This window comes from Phocoena phocoena, chromosome 1 (assembly GCF_963924675.1).
Source record: "Phocoena phocoena chromosome 1, mPhoPho1.1, whole genome shotgun sequence".
Classification (NCBI taxonomy): domain Eukaryota; kingdom Metazoa; phylum Chordata; class Mammalia; order Artiodactyla; family Phocoenidae; genus Phocoena; species Phocoena phocoena.
The window spans coordinates 117,362,287-117,390,268 of NC_089219.1; the positions used below are offsets into that span (position 1 = coordinate 117,362,287).

At 40.7% G+C, this 27,982-nt stretch overlaps 1 protein-coding gene across 3 annotated transcripts; it reads left to right on the forward strand.

The window, feature by feature from the left end:
* The first annotated feature begins 22 nt into the window (after window positions 1-22).
* SDHC (succinate dehydrogenase complex subunit C) lies at window positions 23-27,962 on the forward strand. Of its 3 annotated transcripts, XM_065877057.1 has the most exons (6): window positions 23-67; window positions 5,329-5,385; window positions 7,596-7,697; window positions 17,642-17,703; window positions 24,029-24,192; window positions 27,097-27,962. In XM_065877057.1, exons 1-6 carry the CDS (start codon window positions 48-50, stop codon window positions 27,199-27,201), a joined length of 510 nt encoding a protein of 169 aa, XP_065733129.1. In that variant the 5' UTR covers window positions 23-47; the 3' UTR covers window positions 27,202-27,962. The 3 variants fall into 3 exon arrangements, with proteins under 3 accessions (XP_065733129.1, XP_065733138.1, XP_065733145.1); XM_065877066.1 differs by lacking the exon at window positions 5,329-5,385 and having other exon boundaries at window positions 48-67; window positions 27,097-27,697; XM_065877073.1 differs by lacking the exon at window positions 5,329-5,385 and having other exon boundaries at window positions 48-67; window positions 17,642-17,697; window positions 27,097-27,201.
* The last annotated feature ends 20 nt before the right edge of the window (window positions 27,963-27,982 follow it).

The window sequence follows — 27,982 nt, forward strand, 5'->3', positions numbered from 1 at the left end:
AGGTGGGGGGGCCCGCGGCGTCACTTCCGTCCAGGCCGGAACCCAAGATGGCTGCGATCTGGTTGAGGTGACTTTAGTGTGGGGTGGGAGTCGGTGCTGGCGGCTCTCGGGAGAGCTGCACTGGCCACTCACGTCTTGCTAACAGCTGTTTACCCCGTGCCTCGGCAGGGAAAGGACCTGTGGGTGGAGGCCACGCGCTTTGGAAACCTAGAGACCCTTCCCCTTCTTTAGCGTCTCCTGTGCACCATGTAGGGCTTCGGGGGTCCCTGGCCGATTATCTTTTCCTTACTCCTTGCGGATGGGTCGCGGGGCTCTCGCCGCTTCTGTTTTCCCACTTTTTTTTTTGCGGTACGCGGGCCTCTCACTGCTGTGGCCTCTCCCGTTGCGGAGCACAGGCTCCGGACGCGCAGGCTCAGCGGCCATGGCTCACGGGCCCAGCCGCTCCGCGGCATGTGGGATCTTCCCGGACCGGGGCACGAACCTGTGTCCCCTGCATCGGCAGGTGGACTCTCACCACTGCGCCACCAGGGAAGCCCAGCTTTCCCACTTTAAAAATAGTTTTTCCCCACTTCTAAAATAGTTCTTCCCCAGATTGCTCTTGTGGCTGCAGCGAGAGCCGAGCTCCAAGAAAATAAGTAGGTCTAACTTCTCTTATTTAGGGCTTGGGCCTCGAGGAGAAGGATCTTGGTGTACTTTACCTTTGCGTTTTACTCCTGCAAACACCAGCTGCTGGCAATGAGTGGGCACTGTCCCAGTTCCTAACGGGCCCCTCGTAGAGAGTGCAGGAGGCCTAGACCCCTATCGGGGTGACGATTAGCAGTAGCGCCCATAGTGGTTGCTCTGCTGCCTCAGAGCAGCCAGGAACTTCAGTTTGTTTATTTTTTTACTTGGTGGGTGAGGAGAATAGATGCCCCAGTTTTTCTCTGTAGTGTCAACTCCTTGTCCTGAGAAATACCCTAGATTGTCTTCCATTATGAACTGTCCATTGTCGACAAGGCCTCGTTCTTTGCTCAGAGCCTTTCTAGCCATAGCGATTTTTGACGCTCTTGGTACAAATCCCAGCATAGTTTCGTGCCAGCACTATTTTTGGAAACTATTTGTTAAGGAAAGTTAGTTTTAATGCAGTTGAGATTTAATTCCTGATTTCCCCAAATGTCTTCTCATTTCTCTTTCCACTTCAATCACCCAGTGTAAAAATAGACGGACTTTATTTAGTTTTTCTCTGTGACAAAATGATTCCTCTTGGAGCTGAGATCAGGAATGGTTTATCTTAATCCTTCGTTTTTCTCCCTGACTCTTATTTACAATTGTGTCTTTTTTTCTAAAGCGTGTCAGGGCTAGTCTTGCCAGATTGCCTCCTTTGTTACAAGTAGTTTGACCATAATTGAATGCTTTTGAATTCTTTGATATATCATATTTTAGAAGATGTCACAGGCTTTTTGGTGGAATTAACGTTTAGCTTGTAATGATCATATTGGGTCTAAACAGTTCATTTTAGGAGTTTCATGATTAGCGCTTAGAAACCAAGGATCACTGTACACATTGAGTATGTCCAGTCTGTATTATTTTGAGCTGTGTAGGACTGTCATCACTAGGATTCATTAGTGGTAGTACAAAACTCTTATGGAAAGGGCACCTTAAATTCTAGGAGCTAGTTTCTAGTTCTAGTAGTGTCACTAATTCCATTTATTTGGGACAAGTCAAGGTCATTGATTGAATGATTGTGGTTTCTTCACTTGTGAATGAAAATAGTGATAACTTGAACTCACTTAAGAGAAATATTGGCTAAACATTTTTAATGCTTGGTTAACTAAAAATTATTAGTTATCACAGTATTGTATGTCATGGCTTTTGAATAGTGCTCTATATTTTGTATACTCCCTAAAGTTCATGGGCTAGCTAGGGAGGAATAACCAGCTAAGTAGCACAGACTCCATTGGCAGTCAGTCAGTCAGGGAATGACTTGCCAAAGCCAAGACTGAGATAGAGAACTAAGCTAAGAACAGCTAGGCTTCTATCTAGTAATGTTCATGCAGTTTAAGCACAAAGCCACCAAGTCATTAACCCTCTGAATGTTGCTCATCATATTAAATGCTACGTGTGAAGCACCTCCAAAAACAAGGTTTAATTTATTTAAAGTCTAAATTCTTAAGACTGCCTTTTAAAATAAGCATACTAATTCACAAATCATTTTTTTGAGCCTCTTCTGTCATATTGTTATAGGTGCTATAGATGCAGAGTATTCCAGTTCTATTCTTGAGGAGCTCAAAATTTAGCAAAGGAGATAAATGGATTAATTAATAAGCAACATAATGTTGATTTAGGGATATGAACAAGTGATGTGGGAGCATGACAGGTGCAGCAGGTAGGGCTAAAGGAGTGGTGAAGTTGCCATTTGGGAGTTGTTGGATCTTGAAGGATGAGTTTATCAGGCTGCTAGGGAGGTCCACTCAGAGAATAGCCTGAGCAAAGGCATGTGGTCAAAAGAAACTATGCTCTGTCTGGGGGTAATGTAACATTTAGTGTGGTAGAAGTATAGAGGGCTGAAGGGAGCTTGTGGGAGAATAGCTCTGGAGAATTGGATCAGGTCATGTGGAGAAGGGCCTTGTTTGACTGCAGTGTGAACCTTATAAGTAGTGGGGAACTGTTAAAGACTTGCAGGCAGATGATTGATGAAGTCAGCTTTATTTTTCAGTAATTTAACTCTGCTAATATTGAATGATAGGGAAGAGATTGGTGCTAGGAGATCAATTCAGGAGCTCCTGTTACAGTCCTAGTGAGAAATGAAGAGAATACAGACTAAAACAATGGACTGAAGTTTTCTAGATAGTATTGGTAGGATTGGGTGATGCCTTGCATATATATGGGGAGATGTAAGAGAAAAGAAATCAAGAATGACTTAACATTGTATCTTTAGAGTTAGTTGGGTGCTCATACAATTAATCAGAAATTCTGTATATAAATGACTGCTCTTCATTGTGTCCTTCAAGGTTATGTAAATACTTTAATGTTCCTGTTACCTCAGACATTTATGAAACTAAATTTTGACATGCCATCAGATCAAGTTTAGAGGGCATACAAGAGAAATTCATTATATTATAGTCACATCTTGTTTTGGACCAAAAATGGATCTTATTCAATTTGATCACATAGACTTGGCTTTGAATAACTTTTGGTTTTTTCCAAAAGTCAAATCCATTTTCAGCAGATGAATATTTTTACACTGCAGAGTTTTAAAAAGAATGTGATATGAATTCTAAAGACCTTTGGGAGACCAGTGAAATATTACTAAATTACATGTATGTGGTATATTGCAGTTTAGAGAGTGCTTTCCTATACATTTTCTCTTGCAGTCCTCCCAACAACCAATAATGTAGGTATTATCAATCCTATTTTATAAATGAAAAAGCTGAAGCTCAGTGACTCACTAAGTTACACAACTTATGCAGATCTAGACCTCCAGTCTGGCTTTTTTACTTTGTCCAGTGTTCTTGTTACATTACTGTTGTTGCCTCAGTACAGAGAAGAGTTTCAAAAACAATTTAAGCCATGATTACATTTTGGGGGAGACATTTAGAAAGGGACAGGCACTAACTAGAAATCAGTTCTGGCTTGTTAATTAAAAATAAAACAAAGTACTGTTACTTTCTAGCTATAACATATAAAGCACTCTTCCTGGGTGGAAAAAGAAATCTTTTCAGGGTTCCTGGTTTCACATGAAAGGCAAGGATAGATTAGATATCTACTCTTGTCATATTTCAAATAAGGTTATGCAGTTGTGCAACTAGTTTCTGTTAGGGCCTTGTGGAAAGTTTACATTGGTATTTGTCTGGGAGACAATAGCACTAGACAGAGTGTGCTGTAGATTCCAACCCACATCTGCAAACTCTTGCTGGGTAGCTGAGTGACTGGACGTAGCCTGGTGTGAGGAATGCATGCCCTGCAACTTCAGAGTCACAATTGATTTAAAGAGATTTGTTCCCACTTCTTTCTTTCTGGGAGCCTTGGGTACATAATGTCTGTATTCATCTCTTGCCTCCAAAGCTGGAAAGAGGGAAGAGCTGAAGGAAGTGTTGGTTGGATTATTTTTCCTTCAAATAGTGGGCCCTTCTAGTGTTCTAGTGTAGAGTGTAAGGTTCTTGAAATATTTATGCATCTAATATCAATGGTATGAGGGGACATCATGAGCTTTTTTAGAAGATCATTGGATCTTAATGTGATCTTGTATCCCCACAGTGCCTTGCACATAGTGTATATACAATAAACTTTTGTAGAATCTCAATGTATTTGGTCCCAGAGCTTCACTCTGATAACTTTCTCAAATACCTTTGGAAAGATTCGATATAAGTGAGTTAAAGGGGTGTAGTGATCATGTGTTTTTCATAATACCATGTAAATGCTGGATCAGTTAAATTCTCTTTAGATAGAATGCCTGGGTACATTTTAGTCTCAGACTTGAAAAGCAGTTCCGGTATTGATATATACATTTCAAAAATAGCAACTTTTTAGTAGAAAACTTGTGTTACCTTCTTCAAGTACCTTTTCATGTGGGTAGTAAAGAAATCTACATTCTCATATTTTTTGCACTGTTATATGACAGCTTTTTTCACTTAAAGTTCATCCAGGTTGTCTGGAACTTGTTGGTAGTTCCTAGAGTGACAGCTTAATACTTAGGACCCTGCCTCCTCAAACCCGTTGTTCTTTAAACCTTTTAAATTCATCCATTTGCATCAGGTGTCTGCTTTTGCTAAGTTGTATAGTACTTGGTGTTGCCACTGGCTTAATTTGTACCCACCCCCCTTTTAAAATTTTATTTTATTTTATTTTTTATTTTATTTTTTATTTTATTTTTGGCCATACCTCATGGCATGCAGGATCTTAGTTCCCTGACCAGGGATTGAACACTTGCCCCCTGCAGTGCAAGCGAGGAGTGCTAACCACTGGACCGCCAAGGAAGTCCCCCTCTCTTTTTTTTAAACCCCTGTCTTTTAAACATCACGTCCTTTAAGATCTAGCTTGAAAAAATTTGCTTTCTGTATTTCTTTGTTGAACATTACCAACTCTGGTTATTCTTTTACCTTGTATTATTTGTGTTCAGCTAAAACCTTATTTTGCATTTGTGAGTAACATTTGTGATTATTCTCAAGTTATTTAAAGTTGCAGCTTTCCAACTAGAAAAAATCTCAAAGATCCTGATACTGTCATTGTTTTTATCTTATTCCTAATTTTCCCCTCCACCCAGAGTCTAATACAGTACAAAAATAGAGAAGTTGATATACTGAAGTACATCTCTAAATGTGTAATACTGTTGGTTCTCTTATCTTTCAGACGTGCTGGCCATCATTGCCTCCGTGCCCACCTTAGTCCTCTGCTCTGTATCAGAAAGTAAGTTTCTAAATATGGAGATGATTATTATTTAACCTTTTTTTAATCAGGGAAAAGCAGTAGGTTGTTGACTGATATTTTGGGGATATGTACGGAAGCAGGTAATTGTAGATGGCTGGCTGAAAATTTAGTGATTGTGGTCCTTATTTTTCTCATCTGGTAGTAGAAGAAGGAAGAATAAGAATATATCTTTGGTTTTTTTCTCAATTTTCCTCACCTTAAGCTTTTCTGCTATATCTAACTTTATTGATTTGCATTTTGGGCAGCTCCCAGGCCTTAGTCTTTATATCTCTTTCTTTCTGCTATATTCATTTCTAGTCTACTGACTTCAACAATTGTCTCTTTGTGGTCCTTTTTTTTTTAACGTTTAATTTTAGAAATATTTTGTACTTCCAGGGAGTTCCCTAGTAGTCCAATGGTTAGGATTCAGTGCTTTCACTGCCACGGCCCGGGCTCAATCCCTGGTCGGGGAACTGAGGTCCCGCAAGCTGTGTGGTACTGCCGGAAGAAAAAAAAAGAGAGATAGTAGAAATATTTTGATAATTTGTACTTTCAGAAAAGTTGGAAGAATAGTACAAGGAGGTTCTGTATACCTTTCACCTACATTCATCAGTTGTTAACATTTTGCTGTGTTTACCTATCACTCTATATATTTTAGGTTGTGCTATATGAAATTGCCATTTTTGTGGCCTAGTATTGACAATTTAGTGTGATTCAGCACAATTTAATTATTGTGATTATTTTCTCTGAATTCTTTGAGATTAAGTTGCAGACATCATGACCTTTTACTTCTAAAAACTTCTCCTAAGGGAATTCCCTGGCGATCCAGTGGTTGGGACTCCGAGCTTCTACTGCAGGGGCTACCAGTTCTATTCCTGGTTGGGGAACTAAGATCCTAAATGCCGTGTGATGTGGCCAAAAAAAAAAAAACTTCTCCTAAGAACAAGAGCATTATGTTATAAAGCACAGTAAAATTATACAAATGCAATTATCAAATTTGGCAAACTTAACATTGATGTAATCTTATCTGATATACAGTTGTTTTTCAGATTTTCCATTTGTCCCAAATAATGTACTTTATAGAAGTACAGTCCACCTGTCCCCCATCCAGGATCTAATTAGGCTCACATATTATATTTAGTTGTCATATTTCTGTAGTATCCTTTAACCTGGAACTATTTCTTAGCCTTCCTGTGTCTTTTATGACATTGACATTTTTGAAGAATACAGGTCAGTTATTTTGTAGAGTGTCTCTTAAGTTAGGTTTGTCTGATTGTTTTCTAATGACTAGATTCAGGTTATCCATTTTTGGCAAGTGTAATACATAAATGATGTTGTATCCTCAGTACATCACATCAGGGGCATATGATGTCATTTGTCCCATTAGTGATTTTAACTTTGATCATTTGAATACAGAAATGTCTGCTAAGTTTTTTCCCAGTATGGAGTTACTGTTTTTAACTTTTGCAATTAATAAGTAATCTATGGGGAAATATTTTCTTGAGGGGGATAGATCATGTTTAATATAGGCACCTAGAAAGTTAAACTGTTGAACACAGCTGTTTAACAATTGGCTTCAGGGACTTCCCTGGCGGTCCAGTGGTTAAGACTCTGCACTTCCACTGCAGGGGGCGCAGGTTTGATCCTGGTGGGGGAACTAAGATCCCATATGCCCCACAGTGCAGCCAAAAAAAAAAAAAAAGTAAAAAGAAAAGAAAAAGAATAAAACAGTTGGATTCAGCCTAGCCCAGTGACAAGGAAAACCAAGAAGCTATTCAGAGGTACTGAGCTGAATCCAGTTCTTGATTTTTGAGAACCTAAAAAGGAGTCTTGAAGAGCCAGATGAGAGCAGGTGGTAATGTATGAGATATCACTCATGGCCTGGGAAAAGGGTAATCCATTTATGTAAATGGTTTTGAAATATTATATTTGCCCTGCCGCCCAACAAGAAGTTTAGCCTCCATTACTGGACCTGTGTGTTGGGGGATGGGAAAGAAGAGTTATCCTCTGATATGACCTCATTGGGTGATTGAGGTTATTAATAACTGTGTCAACCTTGGCAGAAAGGTAAGGTGAGTGGACAAACATGTTTTCCTAATACATAGGTTCATCTAGCCCAGCTTACCATTTTATATTTTAACTTTTTGTTATGTGAAAATTTAAACCAAGTTTACTTTTAATCATTTTAAAACCTTTTGGTTTTATTTTAGTGCTGTTCCTTTGGGAACAACAGCCAAAGAAGAGATGGAGAGGTTCTGGAATAAGAACACTGGTTCAAACCGTCCTTTGTCTCCCCATGTCACTATCTACAGGTAAGGGCTCTGGAACCAGGGAATTTAGTAGTAGGGGATAAAAGTTCTAGAGGTTGGCCCATAGCCTCCCTGAGTATTTCCCTTAGGCCTTTTTTATAACAAGATGACTAAATTCTCTCTTCTGGCCTTAGAAGGGTAATCTAGCCTGCAAAACTACTATTTGGAAAATTCTGGTAAGTCAAAATGTAATTCCTGTTAATTAAAAAAATTATTTTGAAACAATTTCAAATTTACATAAATGTTGCAGAAGTAGTGCACGGTGTTCCTCTATACCTTTATGCAGATTCCCAATGTGTTATAACATGTCTGAATGATTTAAGAACAAGTGCAGTGATGATGATACCCCATTATTCCTGTATTAGTTTTCTAATGCTGCTGTCCCAAGTTAACTACAAACTTGGTAGCTTAAAACAGCACATTTATTATCTTACAGTCCTGTAGGTCAAACTCTGGCTCATGTCTTACAGGGCTAAAATTAAGGTGTTAGCAGGGCTGCATTCGTTTCTGGAGACTCTAGGGGAGAATCTGTTTCCTTGCCTTTTCCAGCTTCTGAAGGCTGTTCTGAATTCTTTGGTTTGTGGTCTTCTTCCATCTTCAAAACCAGCGATGGTGGGTCAAGTTCTCCCATCCTGTCACTTTGAACCTGCTTCATTGTCACATTTCTTCTCTAACTCCCTCCTTCTGCCAGACCCTTCCACTTTTAAGGACTTTAAAAGGATTATATTGGGCCCATCCAGCTAATCCAAGATAGTCTCCTTATCTTAAGGTGAGCTTATAGCAACCTTAATTTCACCTGCAGCCTTAATTCCCCTTTGCCATTTAAGGTAAATACTCACAGGTTTCAGGGATTAGAACGTGGACATCTTTCTGCCTACCACAATCCCTTAATACTTGAGTGTGTATTTCCTAAATTCAAGGAAACTCTCCGTACTACAACCATCACAGTCAAAATTAACATTGACCCAGTGTTACCAACTAATCCTCAGATCCCATTCAGATTTTGCCAGTTGTCCCAGTAATGTCCTTTATAGGTCCAAGAGCCAACTCAGGATCATGTATTACATTTAGTTGTCTCTTTAATCTCCTTCAGTATGGAACAGTGTTTTAGCCTTTCTGTATCTTTTATGATCTTGACATTTTTAGGATGTTTCCCAGTTTGGGGTATATCTGATGTTTTCTTGTGTTTATGCATTTTTGGCAGGAATACCTCTGAAGTGATGCCATGTTCTTCGTAGTGCATCCTATCAGAGGGTGACACAGGATGATGATTTATCCCATTGGTGGTGATGTAACTTTTTTTTTAAAGATTTATTTATTATTTATTTATTTAATTTATTTATCTTTGGCTGCATCGGGTTTTAGTTGCAGCACGTGGGATCTTCGTTGTGGTGCACGGGCTGCTCTCTAGTTGTGGTGTGCGAGTTTTCTCTAGTTGTGGCGCACAGGCTCCAGGGTGCGTGGGCTCTGCAGTTGTGATGCATGGCTTCCAAAGCACATGAGCTCTTTAGTTTGTGGCACACAGGCTCTAGTTGAGGCACTCGAGCTCAGTAGTTGTGGTGCGTGGGCTTAGTTGCCCCGTGGCATGTGGGATCTTAGTTCTCTGACCAGGGATCGATTCCACGTCCCCTGCATTGTAAGGTGGATTCTTTACCACTTGACCACCAGGGAAGTCCCTGGTTGGTGATGTAACTTTTTATCACTGGTTAAGGTGTGTCTGCTAGGTTTCTCCACTATAAAGTTAATGAAAAATGATGTATTTATTCTTATTTTGTGGGGGGGTACTTGAGAATATAATATTCTACTTCTCATCAGAAGTTTACCCATTAGCATCTTTCGATGGTAGTTGCCTGAATCAGTTATTACCGCGATGGTTGGCAAATTGTGATTTTTCTAATTCCATCATACCTTGTTTATTACTATAAGGTAAAGCTTTCTCTCTCTCTCTCTCTCTCTCTCTCTCTCTCTCTCTCTCTTTCTTTCTCCAGTATTTCTAACAGGAAAAACTCTTCTCTTCTACTCTTATGACACCAACTAAAGGAAAGACACTAATGTTTCCTCTCTACTCTCGATACTTCTGATACCAAATGTGTACGGGTTTTCCCACATCAACCAATTTTTCAACTCTCCAGCACCAACTGGGTGTCCAACAATTCAGTTATGACACTTACTACTTGGAGTTAGCACAGACCCCCCCAGGTTAGGGGCTCAGTCCCACAAGACTGACTGCCTGCCACTTTGGATGCCAATCGCAAGTCCCAGGTTGTCACCTGTACTTCTGACTAATCAACTATAAATCAAGAGTTTTCATAACACCCTCTGTGGATTCAATAATTTGTTAGAATGGCTCAAAGAACTCAGAAACATTTTCTTAAATTTACTAGCTTATTATAAAGGATATTACAAATGATACAGATGGATAGCCAGGTGCCCTTTTAGTTAGTTCTATGTCTGGAAGGATCCTGAGCACAGGAGCTTCTGTCCCCATGGAGTTGCGGTGCACTCCCTTCCTGTCATGGATGTATTTACCAGCCTGAAAACTTCCCAAACCCTGTACTTTGGGGATTTTTATGGAGGCTTCAACACGTAGGCATGATCAATTATTAACTTAATCTCTAGCCCTTCCCTTCCCGGAAGGAGGTGGGGGTGGGGCTGAAAGTTCCAAGCTTCTGGTCATGGTTTGGTCTTTCTGGGGACCAACCCCCATCCAGAGTCACCTCATTAGAACAAAGATCGCTCTTACCACCCAGGAAATTCCAAGGGATTTAGGAACTGTGTGTCAGGAACCAGAGTCAAAGACCAAATAAAAAGATACTCCTAGCACCCCTATCACTCAGGAGATTAATAAGGGTTTTAGGAGCACTGTGTCAGAAACTAGGAACAGATATTTATATATATATATATATATATATATATATATATATATATGTATATTTATGTATATATGGACTTCCCTGGTGGTGCCTGCCAATGCAGGGGATACAGGTTTGAGCCCTGGTCCAGCAAGATCCCACGTGCCGCGGAGCAACTAAGACCATTAGCCACGACTACTGAGCCTGCGCTCTAGAGCCCATGAGCCACAACTACTGAGCCCGCATGCCACAGCTACTGAAGCCCACGCTCCTAGAGCCCGTGCTCCGCAACAAGAGAAGCCACCACAATGAGAAGCCCGCGCACCACAATGAAGAGTAGCCCCCACTCGCCGCAACTAGAGAAAGCCCGTGAGCAGCACCGAGGACCCAACAAAGCCAAAAATTAATTAATTAATTAAAAAAAAATGTGTATATATATATATATTTTTTTTTTTTTTTTTTTCCTATTGTTGCACAATTCCTATTTTGCCCAAAGAGTTACACTGTTACTCTGATTTATTTTGTTGTTCAGATTGTCCCAGCCTTAGCTAGTGGGAGTTATTTCAAGATGGCTCCTGTGAAATCAAGGTCTGGGTGCTAGATGTGCTCATTGCTACCAGGATATCATTGCTTCTAGGCTGTTTCAGTAGATAGATCTATGAGATATATGTATGAATACACACATGTACATGTGTATATGTGAGTATATACATATGCATAACGTACATCTATTTCTGTTAATTTGTTGTCTTCAGAAGTAGCATTGATGGCTGTTATGCTGGTGTCTTCCCCAAAAACCCCTATAGATCTGCTCCTTTCTAGTTAACTCAGCAAATCATCTTGAGCTCAGCTACCATCTTTACTTGGGTTTCTGCCAGGGAGGCTGATCATATTTTAACCACCTCCACAAATACCACAACCCTTCAGATTTTTTCCAAGCCAGATTCCAGAAATAATTCTGATTGAACAGTAGAAATTGGACATTCTACTAAAACAGAAGATTAATAAGTGATCTCAATCCTTGCTACTTTATGGTAAAACTTATTTTTAAGAGATGAAAGATGTGGGGGAGGATTATAATGATGAAGAACTTCTCAATTTATTTTGAGTCTATATTTAAAGCCCTGGCCTTTTTTCACAGCTCATATAACAAACAGTAATAAGCTGATGAGATGAGACTTAAACTACCTTGTTTGCTCTTTGGTTATGAAACTCTAGACAGGAAACATAGAGCTGTTTCCAAAGTGAAATGTCTGGGAAAGATTTCTGAGATATCTGGAATCATATTTTCTGTTGCTAACTTTTATAGATTTTTGGAGGTAGCACGGAAGTATATGGTTAAGTTAGCCCTTTCTGAAGTACTCTTTTTTTAAATTTTTTAAAAAATAAATTATTTAATATCTATTTTTGGCTGCGTTGGGGCTTCGTTGCTGCACACAGGCTTTCTCTAGTTGTGGTGAGCAGGGGCTACTCTTCATTGTGGAGCACGGGCTCTAGGCATGCGGGCTTCAGTAGTTGTGGCTCATGGGCTCTAGAGCGCAGGCTCAGTAGTTGTGGCGCACGGGCTTAGTTGCGCTGTGGCATGTGGGATCTTCCAGGACCAGGGCTCGAACCCATGTCTCCTGCATTGGCAGGCGGATTCTTAACCACTGTGCCACCAGGGAAGTCCCTGAAGTACTCTTTATCTCTTAATAAATTAAGTCAGTTTATCAAAGCAAAAGTGTATATAGGGATTACATTATTGGGAAAACAAGTCATTCTAAAGGACATTAGAAAATAGTTTTAAAACTTAGAGTTAGTTTAATTTATTCTTCAACCTCATTGGTTTTAAGACTGCTACTTGGGGCTTTGGATATTCCATTAAGCTTCTGCGGATAGTCGTGTGGGGCTGGCCAACATGCAAATTGCACTGTAGGCCCTTAGTCCTGGATAACCAAAGCAACGTGACTTTAAGGATTTTGCATTTGAAGAAAGAGTGCTGCTCAAAAAAATAATAATAATAAAAAAATAAAAATATTTATTTAAAAGCCACTCTTGTACCTAATGAGTGAATTTCCTCTGCAGTATTTTCATAAATGGATGTCTACCTATGCTTGCACACGTCCAGAGAAAAGGAACTCACTATCACCTTTTTCCAATTTGGGAATTTCTCTTATTATCAGAAAGACCCTCATTTTATTGAACTTACTACAACTTATATCTTCTGTACAGTGGTTCTAGTTCTACCTTGAACCATATAAAATAGATCTAAGTCCATTTTTTTTTTCTGACAACCTTTATTGACGTTGAGTATCTTTTTATGTGTCTATTTGCGGTACGCGGGCCTCTCACTGCTGTGGCCTCTCCCGCCATGGAGCACAGGCTCCGGACGTGCAGGCCCAGCGGCTATGACTCAGCGGCCATGGCCCAGCCGCTCCGCGGCATGTGGGATCCTCCCAGACTGGGGCACGAACCCGTATACCCTGCATCGGCCGGTGGACTCCCAACCACTGCGCCACCAGGGAGGCCCATATGCTCATTTTTAAGTTGGGTTGTCTTTTTACTTTTTTTAAGTTGTGGTAAAATGTATATAACATAAAATTTGCCAGTTTAGCCATTTTTAAGTGTATAGTTCAGTGGCATTAAGTACATTCACATTGTTGTACAACCATCACCACTGTTCATCTCCAGAATCCTCTCATCTTCCCAAACTGAAAGTATACAATAATTACCATTCCCTTCTGCCCCCAGCCCCTGGCAACCACCATTCAAGTTTCTGTCTCTATAAATTTGACTACTCTAGGTACCTCATAAGGTAGAATCATATAATGTTTGTCCTTTTGTATCTGGCTTATTTCGTCTGGCATAACGTCTTCAAGGTTCATCCATGTTGAAGAATGTGTCAGAATTTAATTCCTTTTTAAAGCTGAATAATATCCCATTTTACGTATATACCACATTTTGCTTATCCATTAATTCGTCCATGGATTTTTGTGTTGTTTCTATCTTTTGGCTCTTGTGAATAATGCTGCTATGAGCATGGGTGTACGAATATCTCTTTGAATCTCTGATTTCAATTCTTTTGGGTATATCCTCAAAGTGGTATTGCCAGATCATATGGTAATTCTATATTTAATTTTTTTTTATATAAATTTATTTTATTTCTTTATTTTTGGCTGTGTTGGGTCTTCTTTGCTGTGCGCGGGCTTTCTCTAGTTGAGGCAAGCAGGGGCTACTCTTCGTTGCAGTGCATAGCTTCTCATTGTGGTGGCTTCTCTTGTTGCAGAGCATGGTCTCTAGGTGCATGGGCTCAGTAGTTGTGGCTTGCGGGCTCTAGAGCACAGGCTCAGTAGATGTGGCGCATGGGCTTAGTTGCTCTGTAGCATGTGGGATCTTCCCAGACCAGGGCTCAAACCTGTGTCGCATGCATTGGCAGGCAGATTCTTAACCACTGCACCACCAGGGAAGTCCCTATATTTAATTTTTTGAGGAAGCAACATACTGTTTTCCACAAGGGCTGCACTGTTTACATTTCCACCAGCAGTGCACAAGGGTTCCAGTTTCTCTACATCCTTGCCAACATTTGTGATTTGCTGTTTTTGTTGTTGTTGTTGTTGTTTTTTTTTTTTGCGGTACGCCGGCCTCTCACTGTTGTGGCCTCTCCCGTTGCGGAGCAACAGGCTCCGGACGCGCAGGCTCAGTGGCCATGGCTCACGGGCCCAGCCGCTCCGCGGCATGTGGGATCCTCCCACACCGGGGCACGAACCCGTGTCCCCTGCATCGGCAGGCGGACTCTCAACCACTGCGCCACCAGGGAAGCCCTGTTGTTGTTTTAATAATAGCCATCCTAATGGATGTGAAGAGGTATTTCATTATGGTTTTGATTTGCATTTCTCTAATGATTAGTGATGCTGAGCATCTTTTCATATACTTACTGGCCACTTATATATCTTCTTTGCTTTTTACTTTTTTGGTGGTATTGTTTGCAGCGTGATGTTAGGTCACTTGCTGAAAATCATATATCTTATGTCTCTAGCTTTTCCTTGATTAACATTCTACTAACAGTCAAAAAAGGAAAGAAATTTAACACACTTCAAATCAGTAGATATTTGTTAATTGCTCACAGTGTGCTTGGTACTTTTTTAGGAGTTGGGAATACAAAGATGAATAAGATATAATCTGTGTTCAAAAGGATCTCAGTATTTCCTGAAAAAAAATTTTCCAAAGGGAAATCATACTGGCTCCTAGTGATCATCTTTTCTGTAAGTGAATTTAAACAATCTTGATTTTCTGTGCTTGACTCTTATGTTTGAAAGGAAATAGTGGGGATGATCTGTCTCTGCTCCATGATGTCTGAGGCCTCAACTAGAGAACACAAGGCTGGGACTGAAATAATTTGAAGATCCATTTACTCACATGTTTTGGGTTGATTCTGGCTCTTAGAGGGGACTTCGTTTTTCTCTCTACATGGGTCTTGTTACATGATCTCTCTGCTGAGGCTATTTTGGGCTTCCATATTGCATAAGAGAGGGATGGATGAAGGGATGGAGGGATAGAAGGAGGGCAAGTGATTTGGAACTCGTGCAGTGTCAGTTCTGCTGCATTCTGTATCTTGAGGCAGTCAGTCATGAAGTCCTGCCCAGAGTCAAGGCGCTAAATATAAATGCTGCCTGATGAGGAGTGACAAGATTCTGGAAGATCATGTGAGACTGGAAATAATATCATGGTTGTTTGGAAAATAAAATCTCCCTTACCTACTCAGTACTAGGCTAACCAGGCTATGGTTTTAACCATTTTTTTAATTAAAAAATTTGTTTTTAATTAATTTATTTATTTTTGGCTGCATTGGATCTTCGTTGCTGCGTGCTGGCTTTCTCTAGTTGCAGTGAGTGGGGGCTACTCTTCATTGCGGTGCGTGGGCTTCTCATTGTGGTGGCTTCTCTTGTTGCGGAGCACGGGCTCTAGGTGCACGGGCTTCAGTAGTTGTGGTACACGGGCGTGGAGTAGTTGTTGCTCCACGGCGTGTGGGATCTTCCCGGACCAGGGCTCGAACCCGTGTTCCCTGCACTGGCAGGTAGATTCCTAACCACTGCGCCACCAGGGAAGCCTAACCATTTTTTTTAAATTAGGGTAACATTTGACTTTATCACTCCCATTTTCCATTTCAATATGTCTAAAAGATTACTAGAACAGTGCATATATTCCATGTGTTAGCTCTCGGGATTTAGTTGATCTTGCCAGGAGCCCTAAGTGCACTTGGAATGCTAAGCAATGTCTTATAATTTCCCGACTTTTTTTTTTTTTCTTTCAAATCAATATTTGTTCTGTCTTTTTCAGTCTGATAATCATTCTCTTTGACAAATAAAATAGTTGAGCAATCTGCTTTGCACTCTGTCATCCATTAACATAAAATTGTCAACCCTAGTTAGGAGGCTGTCTTTCCCTGAATACAATTTTAAAAGCCCCTTGTTGTTGTCCTTGACATCTTTGCAAGCCTCAGCTCATTCTGGGTTTTAGTCTCCTGATTCTTCTAATCAAATTATGCCACTGTTCTCCGCTTGTCCTTTGTTATGAGGCTCTTCTTCTGCCTTTTATATTTATCTTGTTAGTCTGAGTTAATGAGAGTGGTGTCTAGCCAGTTTTTTTGGTTTCTTTAGACATTACTCCTTTCTTACTGTGACCATTTTTAATACATAGAATTTCCTTTTGTGGTCCTTTCAACCTACTTGAGTTGCTTCCCTTTAGAGTATGGAGTACGTGGTCTGATTATGCTCAGCATTCTCTATCTAAGCTAACTTTCCAGGATGAATGTTAACTTTATCCAAAGATGCCTGTTCTTTCCATTTCACTAACCAGTTCCCTCTTGAGCATGAGCACTAGGTCCAGAATGTAGCAGTGTTGGTTGTCCTTCAATGGAAATGCTTTGGCAGACAGACAAATCAGAACATGATTTATTTATTTATATTAATTAATTAATTTACTTTTGACCATGTTGGGTCCTCTTTGCTGCACGCGGGCTTTCTCTAGCTGTGGCGAGTGGGGACTACTCTTCGTTGTGGTGTGCGGGCTTCTCATTGTGGTGGCTTCTCTTGTTGTGGAGCACGGGCTCTGGGTGCACGGGCTTCGGTAGCTGTGGCTCACAGGCTCTAGAGCGCAGGCTCAGTAGCTGTGGCCCATGGGCTTAGTTGCTCCACGGTATGTGGGAATCTTCCTGGACCAGGGATTGAACCCGTGTCCCCTGCATTGGCAGGAGGATTCGTAACCACTGCGCCACCAGGGAAGTCCCAGAACATGCTTTAAAAAGTGGTTTGATGACAAAGTATTTTAAAACTACTGTGGATTAAGAACATATACTAAATCCAGCAAAATGGGATTTTAAATTTGGGATAGGTAATTTATTAGGGAATGACTGATATGCTCAATTTGGATATTTTGGGGTATATAATAAGAAAGATCATGGATGACTGTATGTTATATGAAGCAGTGGATAAATAAAACTCAGGTTTTCTTCTACTTCTGTCTTATGACTGGAGAAATGGAAGGACCCAGGTGGTTGTAATCTAGTGTTTATTTTCTAACTGTATGCAACTTTTATTGATGTTTTTGACCCATGTTCCTTCTTCTTATGAAAGGAGGAGTTTGAGTTTTAATTGATTCCTCCTCTCAGCTCTGTTAGTGATGCAGTCTGGAAAAGGGAGTAATGCATCTCCTTAAATAAATCATTGTTCTTATTTTCAAATTAGAGAGTGGAAACACAGGAATGTGAAAGCTGTTTGTTTTTGTTTTGTGATAAATGGTTGCCTATTTCCGAAGTGGTTTATATTCTCTTTGCCAAGACGGACTCTCTACTATGGTGTCGTCTATTCCTTTTTTTTTTTTTTTTGCATTACGCGGGCCTCTCACTGTTGTGGCTTCTCCTGTTGCAGAGCACAGGCTCCGGACGTGCAGGCTCAGCGGCCATGGCTCATGGGCCCAGCCGCTCCGCGGCATGTGGGATCTTCTCGGACCAGGGCACAAACACGTGTCCCCTGCATTGGCAGGCGGACTCTCAACCACTGCGCCACCAGGGAAGCCCTATTCCTTTTTTTTAAATTGCTTTTGTGTGTTTCTTTTCAGATGGTCTCTTCCCATGGTGATGTCCATTTGCCACCGTGGCACTGGTATTGCCTTGAGTGCAGGTATGTATGTATGTTTTTATGCGCACGTGAACACAAACACACACACACATACTGCTTTGAAAAACTTTGCTGTTTCTTTGGCTCTTGGCAATGCCTACTCAGAAACTTGATTTAGAGAAAATGATAAGTCATTTAAGCTTATTGTTTGTTCATTTCTTTAACAATTAATTATGAGTTCACACAATGCTCAGGTTCTTTTCTTAGCCAATTTTTAAATCATCCCTAGCATGTCCTGATAGTATGTTTGTCATTACAGAGAACAGATACAGAAATATAATGGAGATAGATTGGCTGACTGACCAAACATAGTCCAAGATTAACCATCAACCTTATTCTTTCAGAAACTCAGTTTTAGCACCCAGTTTTCATCACCTAGAATTGATCAGGTGCAAAAACATTAACTCATTCTCCAATCTCAAAAATTCTTGGTTAAAAGTCAGAATGTCTTATTTATTTATTTATATGATATGAAATACAGCTGCAGAGTGAGTCGTATGCTGGTCTTAGTGCATCCTTTTCAGGTAGTAAGGTTTATTACAGGTAGGATGTACAGATTATAGTCAGGTTTCTGGAGTCTGATGGATCTTTCCACAGTAGGGAGGTACTTTATAAGAGGATCAGCTGTATTTTCTGGCTAGTGCTGGAGACATGGACATATTTTTGTTTTTCATAATATCCTTTGGGGGCCCCTCCTAGGCTTCCGTAGAGTGTGTTTTCACTGAAGTGGTCATCAACAGGACTAGTGGCTCAAATATAGGGATCCTGTATTTAGGGAGCAGCTGCTGAGACATTGGAGAAATTATCCAAAACTAAGTCTCTGCTATTCACAATTAGATTAGTTTTGTTGGTAAGCAAGTAAAGATAGGAATTCCTATCTAAGATCCGATATTATCATTCCTATGTTACCGTTCCTTAGGTTATTATATAACTTGTAATTATTTTATTTGCTTAGTTTTTATAAATCTCTTTTATTAGGCTGTAAACTCTTCATAAAGTAGGAACTGCATCTATCTTATTTACCTTTCATATCCTCTAGCACTCAGTAGGTGCTTAGTTAATCTTTATTTACTAAATGAGTACAACCATGTAAATCACTTTGCTCATAGTGGTCATTTCAGATATGTTCGTTCCTTCTAACTTCTAATTAATCTCCTGTTATGCATTAGAAATTGGTTAGTGATAATAATAGCCTCTACCCTCAAGGGTGAAAGAGTCTAAGGAGTAAGACAAATAAATATTTATAATGCACTGTGATAACTTTTTAATAGAGATATGAGATCCCAGAGGAGAGAACAACTCTTCAGGAATTTGAGAACTTGAAAGAAGGATGAGTAGGAGAATTCATGAAAAGGAGGTAGAGGAGGACTTTCCAATGGATAGACTACCTTATACAAAGGCACAGGGTTTGGAAAGCATCCAGAGTCCTGGATAATGATAACTAGATCTGCTTGTTTAAGAGTTGTGTTATGGGAGAAGCAGCAAAAGATAAGGCTGGAAAGTGCGCCAGACAGTAAAGGACTTTGACTGCTGTGCTGAGAAGTTGGAACTTGATCCCATTGACCATGGGAAGTCATAAAAGGTTCATGTTCTCATTTGTTTGGCCTAGACAAGTCCATGATTAGGTATTTATTCAGACTATAGAGATTTTGTGGCCAATATATAAATTATGAAAAGCATGTTGAACTAGAAAAGCATGATGACACTAGTTTGACTTTATATAGAATTTATTGAGGAAGACCTTTACAAGCAGTCCTTTAAAAGATGGAGAGAGAAGGCTAGTAACACTCTTTCATTGCTTAGATTCTGTAGGGATTAAAATACTCGTGATTTTTCATAGTGATAGACAGTATAAAAATCTAGGTGAAATTAGGTAAATGCTTGAGAGTGACAGGTACCTGAAGCTGCAATGTGAATGAGACTGGGAAAGGGTAATCAAGATGCAACATACAACAATAAAAAGAATGAGATTCAAAAAAGAAAATATGAGTGCCAAACAACAGATATTTTAGAGGAATACAACTATAAATAAATTGTACAATTAACTTGAATGGGTAGAAGAATGGTCCTGAATGTTTTGGATAGTCTTTAAAAACAGGTTAGATTGGAGAATCAGAACTTCAGTGAAAGGTCACTTGACTGTATAGGCAAACCTACTGCTCAGGCAGTCGTTTCTTTTCTAGAAAAGCCAAAGGACTTACAGATATATAAAGTAACTAATGGAACTCTGAAATGACTGTGTTTTTCATCTGGGCTTTTCATGAGATGGGACCGGCGTCATCGATTCTCCAATGTGCTGTGTTATACCCTTGTCATTCCCGACTGAGGCAGTTTAGAGAAAGAGAAAAGAGCATAAACTTTGGAGTTAGATCTGAGTTCAGTTCCAGCTCTGTCACTAGCTAGCTACTGTATCATCACTATCTTTTCTGGTTATAATAATGCCTAGTTAGGACTGTGAGAATTAAATATATAGAATTTGAGCTGTAAATCAGGGTTCCCATGACCCCTTCCTAAGGTTTGATAATTTGCTACAGAAGAGCTCACCATAACTCAGGAAGACACTTTATTTAGACATACTGTTTTGTTTCTTTTTTTTTTTTTTTGCCATGTGGCTTGTGGGACCTTAGTTCCATGACCAGGGATTGAACCTGTGCCCCCTGCATTGGAAGTGTGGAGTCCTAACCACTGGACCGCCAGTGAAGTCCCAAGACATACTGGTTTTTAAAATAAAGGATCAACTTCTTTATTTTATTATTTTTTTTAAACTTGCTTCAGAACTTTTTTTTCTGGCTGCATTGGGTCTTCATTGCTGCACTCAGGCTTTCTCTAGTTGTGGCTGCTCTTCGTTGCAGTGCATGTGCTTCTCATCGCGGTGGCTTTTCTTGTTGTGGAGCTCGGGCTCTAGGAGCACAGGCTCAGTAGTTGTGGTGCACGGGCTTAGTTGCTCCGTGACATGTGGGATCTTCCTGGACCAGGGCTCGAACCCGTGTCCCCTGCATTGGCAGGTGGATTCTTAACCACTGTGCCACCAGGGAAGTCCTCAACTCCTTTATTTAAAAAACCAAACGAGTCTTCCCTGGTGGCACAGTGGTTGAGAGTCCGCCTGCCGATGCAGGGGACACGGGTTCGTGCCCCGGTCTGGGAAGATCCCACATGCCGCAGAGCAGCTAGGCCCGTGAGCCATGGCCGCTGAGCCTGCGCGTCTGGAGCCTGTGCTCCGCAATGGGAGAGGCCACGACAGTGAGAGGCCCACGTACTGCAAAAAAAAAAAAAAAAAAAAAAAGCAAACAGAGGAGATACACAGGGCAAGGTATGGGGGAGCAGAGAGGGGAGTATGTATGGAGCTTCCATGCCCTCTCTGGGCACACCACTCTCCCAGTACATCTTTGTGTTCAGTGACCTGGAAGCTGTCCAAGTCCTGTAGTTTAGGGGGTTTTATGGTGGCTTCATTGCCTAGGCAAGGTTGATTAAATCATTGGCCATTGGTGATTAGCTCAATCACCAGCCACTCCCAGGTGTGGTGGGGTTGGGGGAGGGAGGTGGACAGGGGAGGGGAGGGAGGTATGGGACTAAAAGTCCCAATCCTCAAATCATGCCTTGGTCTTTCTGGCAGCTAGACCCCATCCTGAAGCTGTCTAGCCGCCCGCTCCCCCTCCCCCCCAGCTACTAATTATCTCATTAGCATACAAAAAAACCTTTCCTTTCACTCCAGAGATTACAAGGGTTTTAGGAGCTGTGTGCCAGGAATTGGGGGAAAAAGACCAAATACGTATTTCTTATTGTATCACATCTTCAAACAAGGAATATCAGTATCAGTAAGTTAATCAGAAGAGATTTTGGCCAAAGCTTTCCTCTTTACAAATGAAAAGTATATGAGAAGAAATTAAATATGAAATTTCCTAAATCCTCCTCTGATGTCTAGTGTACTGGAAGGTAGGAAGTAGCCTCTCCTCCTAGAATCTGAGTGCCTGAGGAGGGACTCCTCTAACAGCCAAACAATTTAAATTATGAAAACAAAGCCACTGAAGCTGTCCCATCTAATCACTAAGAAAAACTAAATGGTGCTTTCACTTGGCTGCCAAGACCAACTTCAGCCTGCTCCTCTGCAGTTAAGTGCTACATACAGAACTGTGCGGATTGTCAGTAAGTCCTGTTGCCACTTCCAGAAGCCATCATAAGTTCTTTCAGACACTTTCCCAGCAAGCCTCTGCAGATGTCACTGCCAAAGAAAATGAAAACATCTAAAAGGGACTTGGTGGACCTGTCCAAATGATGATTAAAACTCAGGTTGGCAGTACCTGATTGCTGTCCTAGCTAAAGTGTTGTCAAACTAATCTCATATATTCTGCCTGTCTGCTTCCCTGCAGCCTTGTGGGGGGGGGCGGCACGTGGCAGGCAGGAGTATTCATGCATTGAGGGAAAACAAAGCATTTCTGAGAAGCATTTTCTCTTCTGGTGACAATCAGTTTTTCCAGGTCATCCCCTCTTGACAATTCAAGGACTAAGACATGGAGTAGGAAGGGCTGAGAATGAGATTTTTAGCTACAAATGATCAGACATTTTCTGAGAGGTAAAAGATTAAATATTCCAACTATTAATGTAAATAATAATCACTACCAGGCCTGTATTAGGAACTTTATATATATGTATTTAATTTAATTCTCACAGTCCTAACTAGGCATTATTATAAGCAGAGAAGGAAGTGATGATATAGTAGCTAGTTAGTGACAGAACTGAACTCAGATCTGTCTTAACCAAAGTTTGTGCACTTTTCACTCTCTCTATACTGCCTCTGTCTGGAATGACTGGGATTCCTAACATGTGACATATCACATTTGAGAATCAATAATTCATGTCCCATCTCACAGGAAGCCCAAGAGAATAAAACAGTAATTTCAGAGTTCCGTTAATTACTTTATAAATCTGTAAGTCCTTTGGCTTTTCTAGAAACAAAGCTGACTGCCTGAGCACTAGGTTTGCCTGGTCTCTCACTGAAGGTCTGATTCTCTAATCCGACTTGTGTGAATATCAGTGTGGAACAGGAAATGAGCATGGTAATGTCCAATTTAATTTCTGAGGTTTGAGATGTACAATATCCAACAACATATTAGTAGGTAATTCTGGTTATTTAAGAATAAAAGTTTTTTCTTTCCGTTTACAAGGATAATTTTTTTCACATAGCTACTAAATTGTTAGGACATAAATATTTGAGTTGTTTGAATCTAACTACTTAATAAACAGAACTGTTAGGTTTTTCTTTTGGCTTGGGGGCATCATGAAAAAAATTCCTGAAAACACTGAGGTACCATGGAACTGAGATAGTTTGAGAAGGTTTGGGAGGAAGATATGACCCAAGAGCGTTCAAGGATCTTTGACAGCCTGGATAGATAGGAAGCTAGACGATCACAGGAGCTCCCCACTATCCTCTGAATTTCAGTGCAAACCTGAAGTTCCGAAACCTCGACAGCCACACATATGCCTCAGATACCAGGCTCAGCTTTGATCTGTGCAGCAAATGTGACAGCAGTCTACCAACTGAGTCCTAGGAATAGCCACTCAGCAACACTAACCTCTAGGAGACCAGACTCTGACGTGGCTGCCTCATCCTAGGGTGTGAACAGCATGTCTTCCTTCAGCCTTTGCTTCTCCTATGAATGCTATAAAATTCTGACGCATCTGAGGTTTCGTCAAAGAGCTGCAAGCCATGGTAGTTATTCTCAGCACCAGCATTCTTCCAGACTGATGGAGAAATGGACGGCACCCAAAAGTTTTTAATTTTGATGAAGTCCAATTTATTATTTTGTTGCTTCTGGTTTGCTGTCATATCTAAGAAACCACTGCTAATCCAAGGTCGTAAAGATTTACTCCTATGTTTTCTTGGTTTTATGGTTTTAGTTCTTACATTTAGGTCTCTGATCCATATTGAGTTAAATTTTTGTATGGTAGAGATTTGAGTGATTTAAAATTTTTTCCCATTCTTCTCCTTGGACTGAATGTACTGTTATTATTTTTTCTTACTGAGATGATGATATAGATGCAGCCAGAGGTGGCTTCTAAAATGATGGGTGAAGTTTTTATAGAGTTTTTATAGAGAGATGTTGAAAGAAGGAGCAATATGCTAAAATATATGGCAAATTTAAGAGATTAGGGTCAGATTCCAAATAACGTATCTTCCACTGTGAATGTGAACATTAGTTTAAATCTTCCCTATTTTAAAATGGTTTAGAATTGTGTGAAGTCCTAGGGGCTGTCATAGAACCCAGTTTTATGTGTTACATTGGTTGTAGCTGGTGTGTAGCTGTGACGGGCTTACTTTGTTTCTCCGCAGGGGTCTCTCTTTTTGGCTTGTCAGCCCTCTTGGTCCCTGGGAGTTTTGAGTCTCATTTGGAACTTGTAAAGTCCCTGTATTTGGGGCCAGCGCTGATCCACACAGCCAAATTTGCACTTGTCTTCCCTCTCACGTATCACACCTGGAATGGGATCCGACACTTGGTAAGTTAATTGTAGGCTTGTACATTTTCTGGGTGAAAGGAATGGAGAGCCTGGAAGGATTTTCTCTTTCCTGGTCTGGGTTTAGTGCTGTTCTTAAAGTTAGTTGTGCTGGACCTTTGTTCAGGGGCCTCTTGGGGAAAGCTAAACTAGATGCTCTGTTTAGCCCAGGTAGCCCAGCTGGTGATATAGCTGAGACTGGATGTAGGTCTGGCAGATTCTTGCAGGGTCTCAGTGAACTCTTTTAGTTTCAAGAGGGATGTTACTAAAAGAGACCCATGAAGCCAGGCCATACATCTGGCATAGAAGGCATATTTATCAGACAAATAATAGTTACTGCTTTCAGTCTAAACTTCCTGTCAACACAGAGTGACAAATTTGGCTGGAGTCAAATATTCTGACGTTTATTATCTTGATATTGGATTGTGTTAACTGCTTTTGTTTTTTGTTTGTTTTGAACCATTAGAGAGAATAGGGCCAACTTTAACAAGCAACTGGGTGCTAGGATCCCAATATTGAGTTTAGGAATCTTTTGATAGCCTGAAATCTGACCATTTTGCCTCCTACATGACCTTGGGGTCAGTTCAAACTGGTGTCTCCTTCTATTTATTAAGGAATTAAAGCTTAATCAAACCTGCCCCAGGTCAGAGATGAATCTCTCCTACAGCATTTTAAGATTTATATTTCGTGGTCTCCCTACCCCTAGTCTTGCTTCCTTTCCCAGGAAGATAATTACAGCTTTATTCTTTCTGGTTTTCCATACTTTCTCAACCTAAGCCATCGGTCAGTTGGATGCTCTTGCCTTAATTTGACCTTTCATAACTTCCACATCAGAGCCTAGAGATAAGCACTTTCTGAATTGTATTCTGGTCCAATAGACAGTTTAATGGAATCAGAAGAGTGAGAGACTAAATGATCTATTAAATTAAGTGCATCTATCAACTGTTCCCTGGGGCAGTGTTCAGTTTGATTCAAAATGACTTCACTTCCCTCAGGAGGAGGGGATGGAGAGGGAGGGCATTTCCATTAATGACTTCTTATTCCACAGAACAAAGCTTTCCAATGGAATCAGCTGATCAGCTTCCTTTGTTGGCATCCTGGCTCAGGCAGGGAGTTGCCATATATTTGCTTTTGTCTCAGTATGGGGGGGAGGGAAGGGGAAGAGATTTTATAAAATGTCAGAACTAAGTCAAGGCTTTTCTTAATCCCTTAAATTTGCTTTTGTTTGTTCTTTTAGCAAGTCCTGGCTCTGAGTGTGGGACAGGATTTTTATCTGTTCTCTGTGACAGTCCATAGTTCTTGCACTCTCAGCTTGATAATTGCCTTGCCAGAAGATCTAGTGGGGGAGTGGAGGGTGGAATTGATATTAAGAGAGTAGGAAGTGACAAGGTCTCTGGTATGCTAGAGAATATTCCCCCATCACCACCACCCAGTAGGACTCGATTTTTTGGTAAAACACTGTGCCTTTATAAGCAAAACAGCTTTTTGTGGAATCTGTTTGACTCCTAATCTTATCTAGGTAGAAGCTCTTTGGCAGCTGAGGTAGGGGCATCTTCTCATCTTGATTATTTTGGGGGCTATCTAATTTTTCTCTGAAACAATCCTAATTTATTCAGTTTTACATTCAGGGTATAGGTATATGTGTGTGTTGAGACAGTCATATGTGGAAAGTGTGAAACCTGAAGACTCTACTTTTGCCCTAGGGGATCTTTTAGAGTACAATATGTTAATGTCCCTAGAGCACAAGAGAGTCTAGATCAGTATTTTTTAAATTGTGTTTTTTAGACTCAATGGGTAGAAAATCAATACAGTGGGTTGCTACCAACAAAAAAAAGAAATTTAAATAGAATACAACATATAGAATATAACACACATGGTAATGATAAATATTGCTTATTGTTTCATGAACTTTTATATATTATATATTTTATACACACACACACACACACACACGCACACACACATTGGATACTAATTAAAAAGATATTTCTTAGTTGGGGGTGTGGGTCACAGTCAAAACAAAATTGAGAAATAGTGTTCTAGACCCCAAAGAGTATTTTTAAAAAATATTAGTCCTGGACTTCCCTGGTGGCACAGTGGTTAAGAATCCACCTGCTAATGCAGGAGACACAGGTTTGAACCCTGGTCTGGGAAGATCCCACATGCCACGGAGCAACTAAGCCCAAGTGCCACAACTACTGAGCCTGTGCTCTAGAGCCCATGAGCCACAACTACTGAGCCCTTGTGCCACAGCTACTGAAGCCTGCGTGCCTAGAGCCCGTGCTCCACAACAAGAGAAACCCCCACTTGCTGCAACTAGAGAAAAGCCCGTGCGCAGCAATGAAGACCCAATGCAGCCAAAAATAAATAATTTATTAAAAAAAAAACTAGTCCTCTGATGGACAAATGTTCCTTCTCAAAGGGGATTCTGTGGTTGGCTATAGCTAGGAAACCATGTATATTATATCCCCATTTTGGAGATTAACAGTGTGCATTAATAGTTTGAGAAGTCGTGTAGTTAAACTTTTACCAAATTAATTTGATTACAGAACTTTTTTCCCCTGTGTAATGCCTTTTAACATTCTGAGGAACTAGTTTTTGGAGAAACACACTCTGGGAAACACTGATCAGTTTTTTTGTCACGAGAGAACTTTTTATTCATTCTGGAAGATCTTATGGGCTGAGGATGGATCCCTTTACTGTCATTGGGATAAGTGGGTGGTCGTTACTGTATTGTGGGTTTTGAGGAAAGTGAAGGTCAGGAATAAGGGGAGAAGAGCTTTTCTCTAGAATCATGCTGAGAGAAATTGCCTGTTCCTAGGTGGAGTTCCTTTCTGAGAAAGGAGCTGTGAGAGTGACCAGGACCCTGATTGCTGAAAAGAAATTTTTTTTTTCTTATTTCTACAGATGTGGGACCTAGGAAAAGGCCTGACGATTTCCCAGCTATACCAGTCTGGAGTGATTGTCTTGGTTCTTACCGTGTTGTCCTCTGTAGGGCTGGCAGCCATGTGAAGAGCCGACGTTCCCAGCATCATCTTCCTACCAGTTATTGCATTGACCCATCTTCCTGTTTGTTACTCTTATCTTAAGCCAGGGCAAAGTTATCTTGATTTGTTTAGACCCTTTTGTGCTTGCAGATCCCCTTGGAGCTCAGCAGTAAGAGTACCGTATAGAACCAGAGTAGTGGAAAAGGATCCAGTTTTCCCCTGATTTCTAAAGATGGAATGACTCTAAAGACTCCCTTTTCCTGCCCCCAGCTTGCAGCCTACTCTGGGCCTGGGAGCCCTCATTCTCTCTCCATATTAGGCCTTGATTTGTGCTGAGGGTCAGCTTTTGGCTTCTTCCTAAGACAGTGGAAACAATGCCACTCTGTGGCCTCTGCCATGGGGACTGGGAGTGGGGCTTGGGTTGCCACTGCCTGTGGGTTGCTGGCTTAAAGGACAATTCTGTTAATTGGTCAGAGCCCAGGGTCTTTAACACCCACACAACGTGACTGAAAGAAGAGGGGTGGGGGTGGAGGGGAATTAGCCTGTCCTGGCTAGAGGGAGATGAAGAGAGTAAGTTGGCTCTTGGAGCACATGCTTTGGGGAGAAGAAGATATATAGCTTTTGATGCAAGAGGAAGATCCAGAAAACTATCACTGAACCTATTAAGGATTATTTCTCTTCCTTGCATTTCCAGAAAAACCAAGCCTCTTATTGTCATGTTTTCTAATCCAAATTCATGTGACAGCTTTTTCTGAAACAGAATTAAAATTATTATTTTGTCTTTGACTCTCCTTGATATCTTGAGA